This window comes from Aotus nancymaae, unplaced genomic scaffold (genome assembly GCF_030222135.1).
Source record: "Aotus nancymaae isolate 86718 unplaced genomic scaffold, 86718_ANA_hifiasm-v0.15.2.pri h1tg000002l, whole genome shotgun sequence".
Classification (NCBI taxonomy): Eukaryota; Metazoa; Chordata; class Mammalia; order Primates; family Aotidae; genus Aotus; species Aotus nancymaae.
The window spans coordinates 17,345,710-17,367,731 of record NW_026988413.1 but is presented as its reverse complement, the minus strand read 5'-3'; the positions used below and the strand labels follow the sequence as shown (position 1 = coordinate 17,367,731).

The following is a 22,022-nucleotide window of genomic DNA, read 5'->3' as shown; positions in this document are numbered from 1 at the left end:
GTAACGGTTGCTGCCAGTTTCTTCTTCTGCTATCTTTGTCCCAGAAGGATACCTGCCAGACATCAGTCTGAGCTCTCCTTTATGAGGTGACTCTTTGGATATACTGGGGTTAGGGAGCTGCTTGAGGAGACACTCTGTCCTTTATAGGAGCTCATGTGCTAAGCTGTGAGCGCCATTGTTCATTCAGACCTGCTGGGCAGGTACATTTAAGTCTGCTACAGCAGAACTCATAAACGCCTTTTTTCCCCCCCCAGGTGCTCTGTTCCGGGGAGTTAGGGCTTTATTTATAAGTTTCTGTCATGCTGCTGCCTTTTTTCAGGGCTGCCCTGTCCAGTGAGGAGGCAGCCTAGTCACAGTCTGCCTGCAGAGGCTTTGCTGAGCTGCTGTGGGCTCTGCCCAGCTGCCATGTGAACTTCCCTGCAGTCTTGTTTATACGGGTATAGTTAGAACTGCCTTGGCAATGGCGGCCCACCTCTGTAATGGCAGACTCTCTGTAGTGGTGGACTGCCTTGGTAATGGCGGACACCCCTCCCCTACAGAGTTGGACCTTCCTGGGTTCAGCTGTGCTTGCTGTGAAACTCTCAATCCAGAGCGTTTCAGATTGCTGTTTTTTTGTGGGGATGGGACCAGCTGAACCTGATCACCTGGCTCCCTGCCTCAGACCCCTTTTTTATTTTTCAGTTGAACGGGCGACTCTGTCTTCCAGGTGTTCCAGTCGCCTATTGAAAAGGCGCTGGGATCTGTGTGATTTCCTGTGCAGTGACCCACTGCGCTGGCTGAAACAGCCATGTGGAGATTCATGGCGCTTTTTTGCCCGGGAATCTCCTGGCCTGGCTCCCTGTTTCAGTCCCCTTTTTATCAGTTGAATGGGCGACTCTGTCTCCCAGGAGCTCCAATCGCCAGCTAAAACGGCACCCGGACCCGTGTATTTTGTGTGGAGACATGCCGTGCTGGCCAAAACAGCCGCGCTGGCAACCTGTGGGGCTCCTCCGCCTGGCAATCTCCTGGTCTGTGAGCAGTAAAAATCCCGTGGTGGCTCATGCCTGTAACCCCAGCACTTGGGAGGCTGAGGTGGGCGGATTACCTGAGGTCAGGAGTTCAAGACCAGCCTGACCAATATGGTGAAACCCCATCTTTAAATTAAAAAAAAAAAAAAGTCCGTCTGGAAATGCGGCATCCACTCACCCTCCACACTTTTGCTGGGAGCTGCAATCCTGAGCTGCTCCTAATCGGCCATCTTAGTAAATTTATTCTTAGTTTTGGTTATAATGCATGGGATTTTATACATCTATATGTATAAACACATATATATTTAAGATCAGATATGACTTTTGATACTAAATCAATTTAAATGTGATTACTGTAACACTTTAAAAACAACCTGTTTTTCTACTACATCTTTGAGAATTACACAAACTGTTCCATCCATGGATATTAAACCCAGCATTTGAGTATTTTGTAAATGTATACCTCTTTCCATTCTCCAAACACAGCCCTACTATAAGTTGTTAAATCATCAGTTGGCCTCCATTCCTCCACCTAATTTCCTCTCAATTTAAGCTAGACACTAACAGAACCACATTCTTGAATAATTGCTCAAAAACACTCTTTCTTAAACACTGAGAATAGCTCTTAATTAAAAAATTAAAATACCTAATTAGATTTTATGAACTTTTATTAAAGGGCATTTACCGAACTATCTCCTTGCCCCATTTCACTATCATCCCTCTCTCCACTCCAGCTTCCCTAGCTTGACTCACCTTACATTTCTTGTTCTAATTACTTAAATATGTATTCATCTCTGAGTAGCTGAAATTAACTGGATCTGAAAGTCTATTGTTTATTCTCCTTATTTTTTATTTTTTTAAAGTATCCTAAAGTAACCTGGTAACTGTTTCCTTAATCAGAATACAATATTATAAATTTCTCTCTAGGAGTTTAGAAGCCTGAAAACCTGAGAAACCTCCAAAGATTCCACTCATTATATTTATTCTAGGTGTGTAAGGGTTTTCAGATATTTGTAGGGTGAGAATAGATTCATTTGCTTCTCAAAGCAGGTAGTAATCAAGCATTTACATGACAGTTTCTACTCTTACCTCTATTGCTCGAATTACTTTAGAAAGTTCTTTAATAAGGTGTCCAGGTCTAACGTTGTCTGGAATTTCAAAGGCATGTTCAGATACAAGCTGTATTTGGATTAACAAAAATAAGAAAACCAAAGTTACTTACACTTTAGTATGTAAAAACAAATTTACTAAACCAATTTTTGGATTCTCTAGACTTTATAGACATCACTTTCAAACACTAGTAAGCCAGGCTTCAGAGTTTGTGTAGCTGATGTAATGCCTTCTAAGATTCTCATTAACATATAAAATCCTCTTAGATTGTGTTAAAAACAGACTCGTCTCACAGTGAATTTTGCTTTATATTGAGTAGTAACCTTGTACTCTACTCCTCAAAGCCTACTGTAATTCTAACTACTACTTACTGGAAAAGTAACAAATTAAGCTTAACATTTAATTCATAATGCATAAGGATTTTTAAGGAGAACACAGACATTAACATAATCCTAGTTTCTCTTACAAAATCTAATTTGAATAAATCTTTGTAATTTTTTTTTCTTTTAATAGTCAAACGTAAAAGAGAAAAAAGATCCCATCGACAGGAAAGGGGAAGGATGGCACGGTGACTCACGCCTATAATCCCAGCCCTTTGGAGGCCAACACGGGTGAATCACCTGAGGTCAGGAGTTGGAGACCAGCCTGCTGGCCAGTAGTAGAGATGGTGAAACCCGTCTCTACTGAAAATACAAATATTAGTCGGGCATAGTGGTGCACACCTATAATCCCAGCTACTGGGGAGGCTGAGACAGGAGAATTGTTTGAACCCAGGAGGCAGGGGCTGCAGTGAGCCAAGATCTCACCATTGCACTCCACCCTGGGTGACATAGCAATACTCCATCTCAAAAAAAAAAAAAGGGAAAGGAATTAATTGGTAGGTTACCATATCTACTGAATTGCAAACTAATGCCATTATTATGTCTATTTCCAAATTTTAATCTCTAGATCTAAGAATATTTTGGTTTTTTAGACACTCTCAACATGCTAGTTCTGCTTCTGCTTTATATATTCTACATTTGTTAAAACAAATTTAAAAAAAAGTAATATAATCTTCTAATGCTGTGCTCTGATACTATTGAGTACATTACAAGCATTAACTCATTTAAACCTTTAAATACCACTATGACATGAATACTACTATTATTCTCATTTAACAATCGACAGAACTAAGGCACAGAAGTCAGGTAATTTGCCCAAAGTCATGAAGCTAGTTTATTAGTAGCAAAGCTGAGCTTTGATTCCAAACATCTACTCCAGAATCCATGCTCTTAATCACTATGCTGAGCTGATTCTCATCTTAAAACAAATTTAATAAGATAGGTAATGTAAATATATTTGTTAAAATACACTGCAAATGTATTAACAGAATTTATTATTAACTAATTTTACTACGCATCAAAATGACCTGAGAAGTCTGTTAAAAACAGAGGTTCAGATCCTAACCCCAAATCTATTAAATAGAATCTTTAGAGGAAGATACAGGGGTTTTATTTTTATAAAAAGCTCTAGGCTGGGTGCAGTGGGTCATGCCTGTAATCCTAGCACTTTGGGAGGCCGAGGTGGGTGGATCACCTGCGGTCAGGAGTTCAAGACCAACCTGGCCAACATGGAGAAACCCCGTCTCTACTAAAAATAACAAATATCAGCCAGGCATGGTGGTGCACGCCTATAATCCCAATTACTCAGGAGACTGAGGTAGGAGAAATGCTTGAAGCCGCAAGGCAGAGGTTGCAGTGAACTGAGACTCAGCTACAGGCCAGCCTGGGCAATAGAGCAAGATTCTGTCTCAAAAAAAACAAAAAACAAAAAACAAAACAAAACAAAAAAAAGCTCTAAAGGCAATTTTGATAAAGTCACAAATCTGAGAACCACATGTCTAAAGCCTTCAGTAGGAAACTATACAGCTTCGGCAACATATGCTTTATTTTGTTATTATCTTGTTAAACAGTTTTAAATTTGCTTATGGCTTTCATTGTCACCTAGACAATAAGGTCTTTCACAGTGGAGGACATGATTTTTATTTTCCTGAATGCTTCCACAGTGTTGTGCTCTAGTAGATATGTAGCAATGATAATAAAGTGAAGAGAGAGTATAAAATCACTGGTACAGTAACCTATTATTACTGCCTCCCAGTATTTCTTAAAAGCAAGGTTTTCTTTTTTTTTTTTTTTTTGAGATGGAGTCTCACTCTGTTGCCCAGTCTAGAGTGCAGTAGCGCAATCTTGGCTCACTGCAACCTCTGCCTCCCAGATTCAAGTGATTCTCCTGCCTAAGCCTCCTGGGTAGCTGGGTCTACAGGCGTGGGACACCACGCCCGGCTAATTTTTTGTATTTTTAGCAAAGATGGGGTTTCACTGTATTGGCCAGGCTGGTCTCAAACTACTGACCTCATGATCCACCTGCCTTGGCCTCCGAAAGTGCTGGAATTACAGGCGTGAACCACCATGCCCAACCTAAAAGCAAGATTTTTATGTCAAGGGGACATTCAAGAAATTAATATGGACACAGCCGGGCACAGTGCCTCATGACTGAAATCTCAGCACTTTGGGAGGCCAACTTGGGCAGATCACCTGAGATCAGGAGCTCAAGACCAGCCTGGCCAACGTGGCAAAACCTCATCTCTATCAAAAAATACAAAAATTAGCTGGGTGTGGTGCTGTGCACCTGTACAGCTACTTGGGAGGCTAAGGCAGAAAAACTGCTTGAACCTGGGAGGCGGAGGTTGCAGTGAGCCAAGATCACACCACTGCAATCCAGTCTGAGCAACAGATTGAGACTCTTAAAAAAAAAAAAAAATAGAAGAAATTAATATGGACATGTATTTTCATCAGCTCACATATATATGTATCACTTATTAAAGCATTATGTGCAAAGGTCCATGGAGTTATAATAAAGATGAGAAAGACAGTCCCTGTTCAAGAGCTCACAGACCCAGCTGAAGCAAACACAGATATATTACCTTATAAACATTTGTTTTAAGCCCAGAGGCACTAGAAATACAGCATGGATGCATAAGGGAAGGAAACACTAACTCCAAATGGAAATCTGGAGGTGGTGGGATTCAAATGCAAACAACTAGCTCATATTTTAGTGAAAATAGCTCATGCTTGACAATTTGGACTCTCCTTTCCTTAGCTTTTATATAAATCTAGCAGAGTGTAAGGAGTATAGGCTTTGAAATCCCACAGATCTAAGTTTTAAGTCCTAGCTTCACCAGTTCTCTTGGGCAAGTTATTTAACTCTTTGAACCTCGGTTTTCCCATATGTAGAATGGTGGTACCAATAGCACCAGACCTCATACAGTTGGCTTTGAGGATTAAGGGAGATCATGTGTATATAGACTAAGCACAGTGCTCTCAGCACATTATAAGGGCTCAATGTTATTTATTATTATTCTGTATCTGTATGTTCATTTCTTAGTCAATTTCCTAAATATACTTGAATTACTTTCTTTTCCAGATCAAAGATTAAAGAAATACCTAAATACTATATTCTCATAACAGAAACCAATACATTTGTATATACTGCATAATAAAATGCAGGTTTATATAAAGCATGATTTCTTTTTGAGAACTGAGTCTTGCTCTGTTGCCCAGGCTGAAGTGCAATGGCATGATCTTGGCTCACTGCAACCTCTGCCTCCCGGGTTCAAGCAATTCTACTGTCTCAGCCTCCCGAGTAGCTGGGATTACAGGCACCCGCCACTATACCTGGTTTATTTTTATGTTTTTAGTAGAGGTAGGGTTTTACCATGTTAGTCAGGCTGGTCCCAAACTCCTGACCTCAGGTGATCCACCTGCCTCGGCCTCCCAAAGTGCTAGGATTAAAGGCGTGAGCCACCGCCTGGCCATAAAGCATGATTTCTGTTCCCTCTACTACTGGCACTCACAAGTGCTGCCAAAATAGCACAAGGACTCTTGTTTTCCTAATCTTGCCACATAAAACACAGTAATTTCACTATTGAAACAACTTACTTCTTTTTTCATCCATAATTTTAAAGCAGTATGCAGTGCTTTCACTCCCTGTACTAGGTAAGTCTGAGGCTGGAAACCATCTTCTCTCAGTTCTGTAGGAATGGAAATGGGGGTGGAAAAAAAAAAAAAAAAGGTTAAAATGTTCTAAAGTTAAAGGGATTAACTTCAGATTTTGAGTAACCACCAAATATAAAACTATACAACTTCCAAATTAATAAAAAGATAAAAAAGTAAAATATGAAATGATCAAAAAGACAAAGAAAAAGAAACAGAATTACATTAAATGTAATTTATTAAATACTCCAGTTAAAAGAAAGACCATTTCGTTGGATTTAATTTTTTTGTGTAGAGATGGGGTCTCAGTATGTTTCCTAGGCTGGTCTCAAACTCCTAGCTTCAAGCAGTCCTCCAGCCTTGGCCTCCCAAAGAGCTAGAATTACAGGCGTGAGCCATTGTATCTGGCCAGATTTTAAAATAAGCTAAATATGCATACATGCCATATTAAAAAAAAAAATAGGAAGGTTTCAAATAAAAAGATGGGAAAAAGATACCAAGCTTCCAAAAGAAAGGTGGTGTCACTGTCATTAATATAAAGGGTTATTTCATAATGACCAAGGATTCAATTCACCAGAAAGACGTATGTAACCATTTAGAATTTGTGCTCAATAACACAGTATGAAAATATAGAAAGCAGTAACTAGACAGAACTACATGGAGAAATAAACAACTCTACAATCACAGTGGAAGATTTTCAAATATTTCTCTTGGTAAGAGATAGAGGAAGTGAACTAAAAAAAATCAGTAGACATATATTCAATTTGAACAATATAAAACTTGATTAAATGGCCATAAATAGAATATTGTACCCAGCAACTACAGAATACACACTCTTTTCAAACACACACAGAACACTTACAAAATTCATCCATTTTCCAGAACCATAAACAAGTCTCATCAAAGTCCAAGATCTAAATCATATATATGTTCATAATGCAGGTAAGCTAAAGAAAGCCTATATGTTTAGAAATTAAGAATGCAGATATTAAGAAATAGACTGCTAACATATGGGTCAAAGAAAAACATTGGAAATCAGACAATATGTTGGTTAAACAATAATAAAAACATATCAAAATGTGTTATATACCATATATGCAGAGAAATGTATAGCTTTAAATACTTATGTTAGACAAGAAGGCTAAAAATTAATGAGTTGAAGACCCACATAAAAGTTTTAATACCAAAAAAACCTGATAAAAATAATAAGCATAAATTAACAAAACAGTAAACAGAACCTCAAACAGGATCTTAAAAAAAGTAACAAAATTAATACAAAGAGAAAACAGGCACAAATATCCAGTATGGAGAATAGAAATAATGTCATTACAAATGCCACAGATATTCAGTAGGTAAGAAGGTAACATGAAGAACTTTATTACTTTTGCACCAACCCAGTAATAAAAATAAAAGAAAAAATAATTTTTGAAAAAGAACTTTATGCCAACAAATGTCAAATTTTAGATGTAATTTCTAGATACATTTTAAGAAAATGATTTATACAAATGAACTCAATACTTAGCCAGTAAAGCTTTATAGTCCTTTAATCACTAAAGACACTGACTCAGCAGTCAAAAACCTTCCCACAAAGAAAACCATAGATCCAGATCATCAGTGAGTTCTACTGTCATTGAAGAAAGAAATCATTCCAATCGTACACACACTTCTCCAGAGATCAGAAACAGAAGGAACAATCTCAACATTTTGTCTGAGGCCAGCATAACTTTCATATCAAAATCTAACAAGGACAGTATAGGAAAACAAATTTCACTCATGTGCCAAAATGCATACAGTCTATGTAGTATGTAAATATTATAGAATATATAAAATATAAACATATAGACTATAAACACTATACTAACCTAGTGGCATATAAAAAATTATAGGTTGAGTTAATATTAGAAAATCAGTTAATATAACCACTAAATTAAAAGGTTAAAGAAGAAATGACTTTTCATACATGCAGGCAAAGCTTTTCATAAAATTAAACTACCACTGATCATTTTTAAAAAGAAAGGAAAAAAACAACCTTTTAGCTAACTTAGAATAGACAAGGACTTCCTAAACCTGATAAAGGTTATCAACAAAAAGCCTGCAACAAAGGTAATAATGGCAAAAGATTAAAAGCTTTCCTTCTGAGACCTGGAACAAAGATAGAGCTGCCCACCTTTGCCATTTCTAGTCACTATTTCCCTGGAGGTCCTAGACAACTTGGTAAAGCAATGGAAAAAAAAAAAGATACAAATATTAGAAAAGAAGGAACAAACTGTCATTATTCACTGAGGCTGTATATGACTGTGTATTAGAGAATCAAAAAAAGCCTCACATGATTAAATAATAGTTTTCTGTTTTGTTTTTGAGATGGAGTCTCACTCTGTTGCCCAGGTTGGAGTGCAGTGGCGCTATCTTGGCTCACTGCAACCTCTGCCTCCAGGGTTCAAGCAACTCCCCTGCCTCAGCCTCCCGAGTAGCTGGAATTACAGGCATGCACCACCATGTCTGGCTAATTTTTCTGTATTTTTTTTAGTAGAGGTGGGGTTTCACCATATTGCCCAGGCTGGTCTCTTACTCCTGACCTTGTGATCTGCCTGCCTTAGCTTCCCAAAGTGCTGGGATTACAAGCATAAGCCACTGTGCCCAGTCAAATAATCATTTTTAAGAAGGTTGCTAAAATCAGTATAAAAATTAACTGCTTCTGTATTCCAGAATCACATGGTAAGTTGAAACACATGAAATTGCTAACATTTGACTGTTTTTGAAGTACAGAAACAAATTTCATGTGAGTTCAACTGTATGTATATAAATAGGAATGATTTATATGGTTTGGATCTGTGTCCCCACCCAAATCTCATGTTTAGTTGTAATCCCCAATTATTGGAAGTGGGGCCTGGTGGGAGGTGGTTTGATCATGGAGCTGGATCCTTCATGAATGGTTTTGCACCATCCTCTTGGTGCTGTTCTCGTGACAAGTGAGTTCTTATGAGGTCTGGTTGTTTTAAAGTGTGTAGCATCTCTCCCTTCACCCTAACTTGCTCCTGCTCCCCCTTTGCCTTCCACCATGGTTATGTCTCCTGAGGCCTCCCCAGAAGCTGAGCAGATGCTAGCATCGTGCTTCCTGTAGAGCCTGAGGAACCCTGAGCCAATCAAACCTCTTTTTTTTATAAATTACCCAGTCTCAGATATTTCTTTATAGCAATGCGAGAACAGACTAATACAATATATTTTTATAATAGCACTAAAAAGTAGATGGAGTAAATCTAGCAAGAGATACGTATGTAACATTTTTACCAAAAAAATAAGAAATGCCAAAAGACATTAAAGATCTAAATAAAGAGAGATTTTCCATGTCAGTTTTAGAAAACTCAGTACTTATTATCAAATTTTGCCCAAATTGATCTCTAGAGTTAACATGTTCAAAATAAAAATCTCCACAATACTTATTTGCTTGCTTTTGGTAGAGTGGTGTCAGCTTGTAATGAGGTAACCCAAAAATTTATTAAAAAATGAAAGGGAAAAGAAAAGCCAAGACATACTTGAAGGAGGAGGACCTACCAGATATCAATTCTTATCAAAAAGTTAATAAGATAGTGTGGAGAGACAGATTGCTAGCCCACTGCAACAGGAGGGTGGGTGAGTATGTGTGTATACACCACAGGACCTGCACAGATAGCAACACAAGATAAAGGAGAGTAGTGGTGTTTATGAAGAACAGAAAAAGAATGGATTACTCAAAATATGGTGCTGGGACAAGGGGATATTTCTATAAAAGCAAGTGAAAATACACTCCCACCACACACACATACACACACACACACACACACACACACACACACACACACACACACAGTAAAAGCTTTTAGAAAATAAGGATATCTGCAAGACCCTGGGATAAGAAAGAACCACTTAAATAAGACACAGAAAGCACTAACCATAAAAGTTGAAAAAAAAAACCTATGTTAAATTTAAGAAATTTTGTCTTTCAGTAAAGAGAAAATCCAAAAAAACCTATACACATATGAAAAAAAATACCCCATTCCATTAATAATAAGGGAAATGCACATTAAAAGCACAAAGAATACTACTTCATATCCACAAGGTTTGCAAAAATTATAACCTAACAAAATCAATTGTTGGCCAGAGCACAAAGCTTTGGGAACTCTCAGGCCCTACCATGGAAATGAAAATTGGAAACAATTTGGCAACAACTACTAAATTCTGTCTATGACCTGGCAATTGGGCTTGTTTTCTGGAGTAATTCTTGCACTAGGTAACAAAGACAAGAACTTCTTAGCAATATTTTCCATAATTGCCAAAACCCAAAAATAACTCCAGAATGTCAAACTGCAGAATCTGTTGTGTGTGTATCTATTCATAGTATATTCATACAACAGAATACTCTAGCAATCAAAAAGAACTACAGCCACACACAAAAACCTGAATGAATCTCACAAACAACGCTGAGCAAAAGGTTACAAGAGAACACCAGTATGAATTTACTCATATGAAGTTTGCAAATGGAGAAAATTATTTTAGTTTATAACATAGGTGATAAAACTGAAGAAAAGGATGATCACAAAAGTCAGGATAATGGTTATGTCTAGAAAGGAAGCAGAAAGGTGTAAGGAGAAAGATAACAGAGCATTTCTAAGGTGTTGGCAAGGCTGTTTTTGCTTAATTTGGGTAGTGGTAACCTGAGTAATAACAGCTTTATTCTTAAAACAGTATGAGTGTGTGTGTGTATGCAGTGCATGTGTGTGAACTATAGAATCAACTATTTTAATAACATAGTTTATGATGGTAAAGTATATATAAACACACATAAACACAAATGCCTTGAGTTTTTTAATCAAATTGTGATAATCTAAAACCAAAAAAAAAATCTGTTAGATGTGGTCCAAAACTCAGCTAGGTTGAAACAAGGATTTTGATTCTGCAGAATGGTGAATTTCCTTACACAAATCCAAACTGGTTCATTGTTTTACTATCACTGACATCAAAAACACAGTAAAGAGTTTCAGATGATTCAACCTCATTTAACCCACCATATAAGTCTTAGAACAGTCTGAGAGTTGGCAAACAATAGACCGCAATGTAAAGTAAAAAGGTTAGGGATGATAGAACAACATAATTTGGGGTCACAAGACCACCATTCCTGTTTCCAGGATGAATGCTTAAAACAATGCCAATTGCTATAATGATCATTTGGCTTTTGCCTTGATGAGACTGGACTGAATCAATATGATTGCCAGGTATTCTATACTAATCTGGATAATGAAATGAAACATCTTATAACAACCTACAAATACCCTTTTCTAATAATCCTTTAAAAAAAGTCTTTAATGTATAGAGTCATGCCTTCAATCAGACCTCAATGTTTCTGAACTTTCGATGGCCTAACACAAAGACTAAACAGTTCTAAGACGAAGTATTGCTCCTGTGGCTTCATGAGCAATGGCAAGATTTTGTCTTTCAGATAAAACTCTTACTTTAAAAAGTTTTAAATTAGTTTTAAAAAGTTAAAGGATGAGCCTCTCTTAGACATTAGTGGGAAAAAAGATCACTATGCACATAATCCCAGGGGTACAGGCGCACACGCGTGTGTGTGTGTGTGTCAGGAACTTGGAGTCTTGGGACAGAAAGAGAGAAAAGAGGGGAGAAAGCACCCTGAACCAAGTATAGAATTGCCAGCCTCTTAACCAGAAGGTTCAATAGTTGGGATTTATTTCCACAAAATGAGGAAATTTATAAGTGTTTTTACAAGTATTTAAAAGTGTTCCTGTCTGTCTAGGCTTGCACTTAAATAGGAGACTATAAACTCTATTGTCCAGTATTTTTTTTTGTTTGTTTGTTTGAGACGGAGTTTCGCTCTTGTTACCCAGGCTGGAGTGCAATGGCGCAATCTCGGCTCACCACAACCTCCGCCTCCTGGGTTCAGGCAATTCTCCTGCCTCAGCCTCCTGAGTAGCTGGGATTACAGGCAGGCGCCACCATGCCCAGCTAATTTTTTGTATTTTTTAGTAGAGACGGGGTTTCACCATGTTGACCAGGATGGTCTCGATCTCTTGACCTCGTGATCCACCCGCCTTGGCCTCCCAAAGTGCTGGGATTACAGGCGTGAGCCACCGCGCCCGGCCTATTGTCCAGTATTTTAATGAAAACTATGTATGGCAACTCTGCAGTCCACTGTGACATTCCTACAGCCAAGAAAAATATCTGGGAACATTGAACATGTCAGGGATTCATGATAAGGATTCATTTCTGGAGCAAACACTGGTCTTGTGAAGAAAAGACCTGTCCCTTCTCACGCACGGGCTTCTACCTCCATCCCATACACCAGAAGCACTGCCAGGACATCTCTGCACTGTGCTGTGAGGTGGTGGGTTTAGGGTACCATTGTTACATGAGTTTTATCATTTTAGTTCTGTACATCCTATCTTGGGAAGTAAAGTTTTGGTTATTTCTTTTCATTTTACCTTTTCTTTTTGTTTAACTTTAAAATGGAAAAAAGAAAATGTTCAAAATGAACTTTACTGTCTAATCTGTTTATGTCTATTCTGAGAATTGCAAATTCTAATAGTAGCACTATTTGCAAACTGACTAGAAAATCAGACAAACTATTCTCACTAGCACAAAAGCATGATAAGCAGACAATAGAAGCAAGTAACATCGGTCTCCAACTTGACTGATCAAAGATTAAATCGAAATATTAAAACATCAAAATACTACCTTTTAAAAAAGTAGCTTTTAAGTTCAAATATAAAGACGTGTTCAAAAAAGGTTTTTTTCTTCAACTACAGAATCATTTCAGTTGGTCTGTATGCTAATGGGTGACTTAAATACTAGCCAGCATAGTGGTCATAACGGTGACAGCACAGACATAACCTGATTCTCTCAGGACATGAAAATTATTTCCTCTGGTTTGCTTGTTTTTCTTTTTTGTCTTTTTGAGACAGAGTCTTGCTCTGTCGTCCAGGCTGGAGTGCAATGGCATGACCCTGGCTGCAACCTCTGCCTCTAGGGTTCAAGTGATTCTCCCTACCTCAGCCTCCCAAGCAGCTGGGATTACAGGAACACATGCCTGGCTTTTTTTTTTTTTTTTGAGACAGAGTCTCACTCAGTCACCAGGCACCAGGCACCAGGCACCAGGCTGGAGTGCAGTGGCATGACCTCGGCTCACTGCCACCTCCGCCTCCCGGGTTCAAGCAATTCTCCTGCCTCAGCCTCCTGAGTAGCTGGGACTACAGGTGCGTGCCACCATGCCCAGCTAATTTTTTTGTATTTTTAGTAGAGATGGGGTTTCACCATGTTGGCCAGGTTGGTCTCGAACTCCTGACCTCAGGTGATCTGGCTGCCTCAGCCTCCCAAAGTGCTGAGATTATTGGCGTGAGCCAGTGTGCCCGGCCTAGTTTGCTTTTTTAAAAGCAAATTTTAGGAACATATATTAGGTAAGTCTCTTGACATTAACTGCATTTTTAAGAATCAGGCACTGTTACATGCTTGATAATGTCTGCAGGCTTCTAGAGTACTAGATGGAATGAACATTTCTAATGTTACCTACGTTGTTCTGATCCAAGCCTTTTATAACTAATTTTAAGAACATGGATTGTCAGGTTATAGACTAGAGACTCTAACCTGCTGAAAAGGTTCCTGAATGGGGGGGAACCACATATTTAAAAAACAAAATAGGAGAGACATCCATACTCTACTAGAAAAGGGACTCTTTCTGTCAGGTGGCTATGAGTGAATTTACAAACATTATGCATCATATCATATTAAAATATGCAAATTATTAATTACCTTTCAGGGTTTCCAGCAAGTTTTTGGCTACGAACCAACATATGGCTTCAAAGAAAGGGAATTTGAAAAGATCTGGTGTTTTTAGCCTTTTCTCCATCTCATAACACCTAAATGAATTTGAAGAAATATTTAATATTAAAATTAGCATTTCAAAGTTAAATGAAAGTAACCAACCTGAAAATAAAATAAGCAGGTCATGATATATAAGACCAATGAAGTGTTTTACATTTCTTAGCAACTTCACATTTGGACAAGACTGAATTGTGATCTTATCCAGGTTCTAACTATAATTTGACAGTATACTAAAAAATTGTATTGAACTTCACAGAAGATCAAGATCATACCTTGAGATTTGTATCCTAGTCTTAACAAAAGAGATTTTTACAAAGGTTCTACTATAATAAATAAAAGTATGTGTCTTAGAAAACAGCTCCATGTGTAAGATAACAGTGCAATACTCACCCAAAAGTTTTCTTTAGGCTCAACTAAGCATTCCAACTCACAACCACATTTGGCAAGAATAGCAGGAGCCATCCCTCCCTCAGGGACAGCTCAGATACAAAAAGACAAGATCCACACTTGGTAGGTGTGGGAGCTGTTTAAAGCTGCTTAAAGCCTTATGCCCTGTGAGAGCCACCATCTTCTATAATAACTCCATACACAGATGCATAGCTTCTAGGGATCTCTATGAGTGTGCCAAGTTACAAGAGGTACCACATTCAGGCAAATCCAAAGATACTGCTTCCTACTAGTTATTAGGTATTTCTAGTTCTCCCAGTCCTGATGCAGTTTATCAATCAAGAATCATTTTTACCATAAGCATTGTTACCTAGTAAAAGTCTACACTCATTAGACTACCAAGGGAAGTGAGTTATGCAAAGATCAAATTCTCAGACAGAGAGGAAACAGCTATTAATCCTTTACCAGCAGCAAAATTAAAGCAAGTGTTTTGATAGCAGTCCTGACTTAGGGTTGCTTTTTTTTTTTTAGCACCATATGTCACATGTGAGTCTGACTAGATTGTGTTCATCTCCCTCACTGCAAAAATAGCCAAAGGAGAAGACATACATTTTCATAAAATTTTGAAATTTGGGATGTTACCTGAATAAGTTCCTTTTTTGTTGTTTTAGATTTGAAATGCAAAGTATCCTCCTGGCAAAATTTTAAAATACTACTGTTGTTAAAAGCTCCTATTACTAATAATATCTCAGGTACTATTTCCATGGAATCTCAAATAAAATATGCTATCACTTTTTTTAAGTTAAAAAAAAAGAGTATCCTATTTTTAAAAAGGACAAAAAGTCATTTAAATGCAGATGACACAAACCTGAGCTGCATGCCAATGTTAAGGTTGTGCAGGAAGTTCCCCCCAAAAGCCATACAGTCCTGAGAAGTGAGCACAGCATGAATCCACCCTGAAATGGTTAAAAAGATAAAAAGCAGTGAATTTTTCAATATGTAAACCAAACAAATATGATATCTACCTGTGAAGTAACTCAAAATATCAATGTCCGTTTATTTCATATTCCAGTACTAGAGAAGTTAATGTTTATTACAAGCTATAGATTAATTAAATTATTTATTAAATGCCCATTATATGCTAGGCTCTGTGCTGAGTTTGAGAAATAAGGTGAAGGTTTCTTGTAGTTGTCACTGTATTTGTCTTTTTGTTTTTAAAAATAGAGATGGGGTCTCCCTTTGTTGCCTAGGCTGGTCTCAAACTCCTGGCCTCAAGTGAACCTCTCACCTTGGCCTCCCAACGTGCTGGAATTAAGGCATGAACCACTGTGCCCAGCCTGTTTTTGTTTTCCAGTTTAAAAACACAACCCAACTTTATATTAAAGATTTTACTATGAGACCAGCCAAATCTGGTTTGAATTAGAAAAGCACATTTTCCATTAGAGAACACTAGGATTGGTGGAGCACTCCACATCCCTGGTGTCACGCTAAAATTAGTGTCCTGAAAGGACTATGCAGAGGAGGACCACAGGAGTCAATCTGAGACCTAACGCTGTAAGAAGGAAAAGGTACATTACCCACATTTAATTATGAAGCATTATGGTCCTATAAATATAGGCATTGCTGATAAAAATGATAATCTGTATTCCCATAAAAATGTTTACAAAGTGACAATCATTTCTAAGACATGACACCTAACTATTGAAAAAAATGTTGACAGACTTAAAGACTTCACCAGAAATATAGACACACATATTTGAATGCAATTAGCTTTTAAAATATACAAATCCCACTTTCTTTATATTTTTCATCTTTTGACCCCTTACTGTACTTTAACAAAGTAACAAAAAACCCTCAAAGGACTCACTTTCAAGTGTGCCCATTTCTGTGCTCAAAAGCACAAAGCCTTGAGCTTGACCTTGAAACCACAAATTAGAAGTCTGTGCCAACAAATTCCACACATCAGTGGCTCTCAATAGCGGCAGTACTGCCTGTTCAGGATGTTTTGGAACATTTAGGGGCTTTTCTAATTGTCACAATAATCTGGGAGCACTACTGGCAATTTGTGAGTGGGAGCCAGGAGTGCAACACAGGAGAGAATTCCACACAAAATGAAATTGTCCTGCATCACTCAGGACTGTCAACTTTTCCTGAGCATTCATATAGGTACAAAGCCTGTCCTATTAACTATCTGAGCTTAGAAATTAGAACTCTATTTTATATATGTATAAATATATATACACACATATATATATACACATATATATACACATATATACATATATACACATATATACATACACATATATACACATATATACATACACATATATACACACATATACATGTATATGTATATACACATACATACATACACATATATACATACATATATACGCATACATACACACATATATACATATACATGTATATATATACACACATACACACACACGCGCACACAGTATATTTTCATGGTCTTGGCACAATTTCCAGAAATATGAAAACCGTACTGTAGTTTGTTTGGGAGCTTGTCAGTTGCCAATTCCCTTGGGTAAAAAAAATCACATTGCCTATAGCACTGGTTCTCCAAATATGGTCCCCATCCCAGCAGCGCTTGCATCAGCCAATAACTTGTTAGAAATCCACATTCTCAGGCCCACTCTAGATCCACAGAATCCAAACCTTGGCTATGAGGTCCAGCAATCTGTGTTGTAACCAGACCTCCAGGTGATTCTGATACTCCAGGAAGTATCAGTACCTACACCAGTGCTTCTGATAGAATTTGTGCTGCCACTGACACACACCTAGATTGAGTTCCTTCCTTATGCAATTACCATTTCATTCTGTTCTCTAATGCTGCTGTACCTAGACAGGCACATACTGAAATAGCATTTCATTTTAAATTACCTTTTTATTTCCTTTTTATATTATAGTTAGGACATTAAATCTATTTAAAAAATTATTCTATGAATGTCAATTTATGATTTTGAAGAGGTACAACAAAATACTTATTATAAAAGCAAGAAGTAGGAAGATTTAAGGGAGAGGCATTCATGATGTGAATTAACCCATTCACAATGAAAATATGATACTTCTCTAGGCAAATATTCTGGTAGTTCTAAGATATTTCTTCATTTATTCAACACACATTTAATATTATACACCAGAGGCAAGGCAAGAAAGCAGAGCCTGTGGGAACAGATCCCCATGAACTCTACAGTCATTAGGGTCACCAAAACCAGCACACAATTCTCAAAACCACTAGTCTGGACAGTCTATACATTCATTCACATCTCAAACTGACAGACCTGATACCTACACTTGAGGCTACAGCTAAGACTGATACTCAGTCCTTTCTCTAAGGGTCTCTCAGAACACACCCTTTGCCTCCTAACTGTCCAGGGACAGCAGCCCAGATTCTTACAGGCTTGGTCTTTAACAGCAATGGAGAGCTGACCATAGTTCAGATTATCAAAATTAAAAACTTTTGTGCATCAAAGAACATTATCAAGAAAGTGAGCAGACAACCCACAAAATGGGAGCAAATATTTGCAAATCATATATACTGATATGGGTCTAGTATAGAGAATATATAAAGAACGCTTACAAACTCGACAATTAAAAAGGACAGATAGCCCAATTTTAAAATGAGCAAAGGCATTTCTCCAAAGAGGGTATACAAATGCCCAGCAAGAAAAATGCTCAGCATCATTACTCATTAAGGAAATGTAAATCAAAATCATGAAATATCACTTTACATCCACTAGAATAGAAGGCAATTACAGCACTGGTGAGGATGTGGAGAAACTGGAACCCAAATACACTGCTGGCAGGAATGTAAAATGGTGCCATTTGGAGAACGGTTCAGCAATTCCTCAATAAGTTAAACGTAGTTAAACCATGTAATGCAGCAATTCCACTACAAGCTATATTTACCCAAGAGAAATGAAAACATGCCTCCACATTCAAAACTGTATAAAAACGTTAAAAGTAGCACCATTCAAATAGCTAAAATGTGGAAACAACCCACATGTCCATCAACTGGTGAATGGATAAACGAAATACAGTAAAGTTGAGGACCCCTTATCCAAAATGCTTGGCACCAGAAGTACTCAGATTCCAGATTTTTTTTTTTTTGATCTTGGAATATTTGCATTATATACTTGCCAGCTGAGCATACCTAATATGAAAATCCAAAATCCAAAATGCTTCAATAAGCATTTCCTCTTGAAGATCATGCAGATGCTCAAAAAGTTTAAATTTTGGAGCATTTCAGATTTTAGACACTTGGATTAGGGATGCTCAGCCTGTATATCCTACAATGGAACATTACTGGGCCATGAAAAGATGAAGTACTGATACAGGCTACAACCTGGATGAGCCCAGAAAATAATATGCTAAGTGAAAGAAGCCAGATGCAAAAGCCCACATATCATATGATTCCATCTACATAAAGTATCCAGAAGAGGCAAATCCAGAGACAGAAGGTACATTCATGGCTGCCAGAGGCTCAGGGGAGGCAGGAATGGGGAGTGACTGCTGCTGCTGAAGAGTTCAGGGTTTCTTTTTGAGACAATGAAAATGTTCTAGAATTAGCTACTGGTGATGTCTGCCCAACTTTATTAATCTACTAAAAACCATTGAGTTGTATACTTTAAAAGGGTGAATATTATGGTATGTGAATTTTATCTCAATAAAAATAAAAATAGAGGCAAATGACATAAATTCAATGCCGAAAGGAGTCCTAACTGGAAGAGAAACTCTCTAAGGAACAAAAAGTAAACTGTCCAAGATCAGAATTATTTATTAACAAATGTCATAAAAACTACTTTCCAAACATGTTAAAGCCAAAGGTTCTAATTAAAAGCCAACTCCATGTGACTCATGGTGAGTAGGGGGTGAGATGAAAACCTTACCTGTAGGAACAAATAAGGTATGTCCCTGCTTTACAACACATTTGTAGCATTTATCCACCTTATCGCCAAAGAACACCTCACTCTGGGTCACAGATGAACTCCAAGATTCATAACGTGCCAAATTTTCATCTGTTGGCTTTATTAAATAAAAAATCTTCTCACCCTAAAAGGAAATATCATACTATTTTTGAAAAAGCAAAAGCCATACTTAGAATAGCCTACAATGATGCAATTTCCCAATACATGATATAAATTGAGATAATTACCAGACTTTTCTAGGTTCAAAGACATATTTCACCAGCTTATTAGTAGCTATTGCCCTTAGTAAATGTTTTCATGTTTAAAGCTTCCCCTCCTCAACTGACAAGGAGTCAATAAAGTAGTGTTGAAGAAACAGCTGCAAGACAGGAGGGTAGAGAACCACAAACATCCCACTGACCTCCTCTCACTGTCAAGTAGAGAAGTAAATATGTGTTGACAGGCCCACAGTCACCTCTGCAAGCTTTGCCCTTTCTACTAAGATCCACAGCATAATGATTATTTTTAAATAAGCTTCCTTTAATAAACTACTCCTTGCTTCTTCATGAAGGAAAAAAAAACAGGAACCCAAGAACCCAGCATCAAATATAGCCCAGAACATTGCTGAGGCACAAGCATTTGATATAGATGAAGACTCAGTTTCAATACCAGTTCTCTCCAATAGAACTTTCTGTGATAATGGAAATTTTTTGTGTCTGTGCTAACCAATACAGTAGTCATTAGCCACATGCGGCTACTGAGCACTTGAAATGTGCCTAGTATAAATGAGGAACTGAATTTTTAATTACATTCTATTTTAATTATTTAAATTTAGTCACACACGGCTAGTGACTACTGTTTTAAACAATGCAGCTCTAGATAAAGCAAGATGAATATAAATTAAAAATAATTGTTTTTTGTTTGTTTGTTTGTTTGTTTTTTTGAGATAGGGTCTCGCTCTGTTGCCCAGGCTGGAGTGCAGTGATGCAGTCATAGCACACTGCAGCCTCAACTTCCTGGGCTCAAGTGATCCTCCTACCTCAGCCTCTTGAGCAGCTGTGACTACAGGCATGAGCCACCACACCTGGCTAATTTTTTTACTTTTATTTTTAGAGACAGGGTCTCATTATGTTGCTCAAGCTGGTCTTTAACTCCTGGGAGCAAATAATCTTCCCATCTTGGCCACCTCTCAAAGTGCTGGGAATATAGGTGTGAGCCACTGCACCTAGCCAAGAACAGGTATTTTTAAAGGCATTCCTGACTTATCCAACAAACTACCCTAGCCCAACATTAAGGCCAGAAGCAGTTATTACTGTAATTTTGCTCCTTCTTATTTAATTCAGGATATTTAATTAAAGAATAACTAAGGGGGAAAAGAATCAAAAAGAGACAAAAGGTTAAAAGAAACCAACTTAAAAGACGAGGGCAAAAGTAAATCTAATATAAATTTAAAAGTCATGGTTCTTCCATTACTTGAGATTTAAAAAAAAAATCACAATGTTTAAAGGCAAAGTGACAGGTCCTGGTTAAAAAGTAAAAAAAAGAACCTTCCCCCTTTACAAGTAGCATTTTTACAACAAATGAATATACCACTGAAAAACTAGGGCTATATGTTTTTGTCAGCGAGAGAACAAAAAATACCCCAATCTTACCCAGAGGACATGGTACCAGACTGAAGTTCCACCGAAGTCAATGTGGAAATCGGTATAGCTGTCTTGAACTCCCATTAAGCAATATTTCTGAACAAATGGCTTGGGAAAGACTGAATCATCTGGCCAATAGTTTTCCACCCAGGAAAGTTTTTTGGCTATATCAGGGACCTCCACCAATTCAGACATCCTTATAAAAAACAAACATACACATATACACACACACACTCATATCATGAGATTTAAAAATTCTTAAAAAATTGCTTCTCCCATCTATACCCAAACCAAATAATTAAATGGAACTTATGGTTAACAACAACACTTAAAAGTTTAAAACACATCTTTTCTTTCTTTCCTTTTTTTTTTAATTGAGACAGAGTCTTGCTCTGTCGCCCAGGCTGGAATGCAGTGGAGTGATCTCAACTTGCTGCAACCACCATCTGTCCTGCCAGGGTCAAGTGATTCTTGTGCCTCAGCTTCCCTGAGTAGCTGGAATTACAGGCGTGTGTGACCACGCCCAATTGATTTTTGTATTTTTAGTAGAGAGAGGGTTATGCCATGTTGGCCAGTCTGGTTTTGAACTCCTGGCCTCAAGCGATCCACCCACCTTGGCCTCCCAAAGTGCCGGGATTACAGGCACTTTGTGAGCCACCAAGCCCAGCCAAAAGTTTAAAATACATCTTATTTTTAAATATCTCTAAGCATCCCAATGTAAAATTTATAACACTGTTACCACTGGACAACTTTAGAAGTCACAACTATGTTTCTTCCTAAAATAAATACATCATTAAACTACATTTAGCTAACATTCAGAATGCAAAACCAAAATGCCCAGAACTACTCACTTTGTATCTGAAAATTCAAGGCTGATCACATTTAACACTTTTGGTCTGTTAGGATTCATGAAGTATTTAACATAATTATGAAGTGTCATTTTGCTGTCTGCCTGCCTCGCCACATCAATGACATCTATCACTTTGTCACCACCTGCAGAGAAAAATTACAGTCTTATTATTGGACTTCAGAGTTACA

At 37.7% G+C, this 22,022-nt stretch overlaps 1 protein-coding gene and 1 long non-coding RNA gene across 2 annotated transcripts in view; one reads left to right on the top strand and one right to left on the bottom strand.

The window, feature by feature from the left end:
• Nucleotides 1–22,022, top strand: part of LOC105713744 (uncharacterized) — a 153,050-nt gene that overhangs the window by 66,270 nt on the left and 64,758 nt on the right. The window lies entirely within an intron of this gene.
• The window catches only part of KDM7A (lysine demethylase 7A), a 91,398-nt gene that overhangs the window by 25,792 nt on the left and 43,584 nt on the right, over nucleotides 1–22,022 (bottom strand). The window contains exons 5-11 of the mRNA XM_021665311.2: nucleotides 21,836–21,977; nucleotides 20,994–21,180; nucleotides 19,324–19,486; nucleotides 15,273–15,360; nucleotides 13,946–14,052; nucleotides 6,095–6,186; nucleotides 2,097–2,186 (exon numbers count right to left, since the gene is read on the bottom strand). Of these exons, the coding sequence (XP_021520986.1) occupies nucleotides 2,097–2,186; nucleotides 6,095–6,186; nucleotides 13,946–14,052; nucleotides 15,273–15,360; nucleotides 19,324–19,486; nucleotides 20,994–21,180; nucleotides 21,836–21,977 (869 nt within the window). The remainder of the gene's footprint in view (nucleotides 1–2,096; nucleotides 2,187–6,094; nucleotides 6,187–13,945; nucleotides 14,053–15,272; nucleotides 15,361–19,323; nucleotides 19,487–20,993; nucleotides 21,181–21,835; nucleotides 21,978–22,022) is intronic.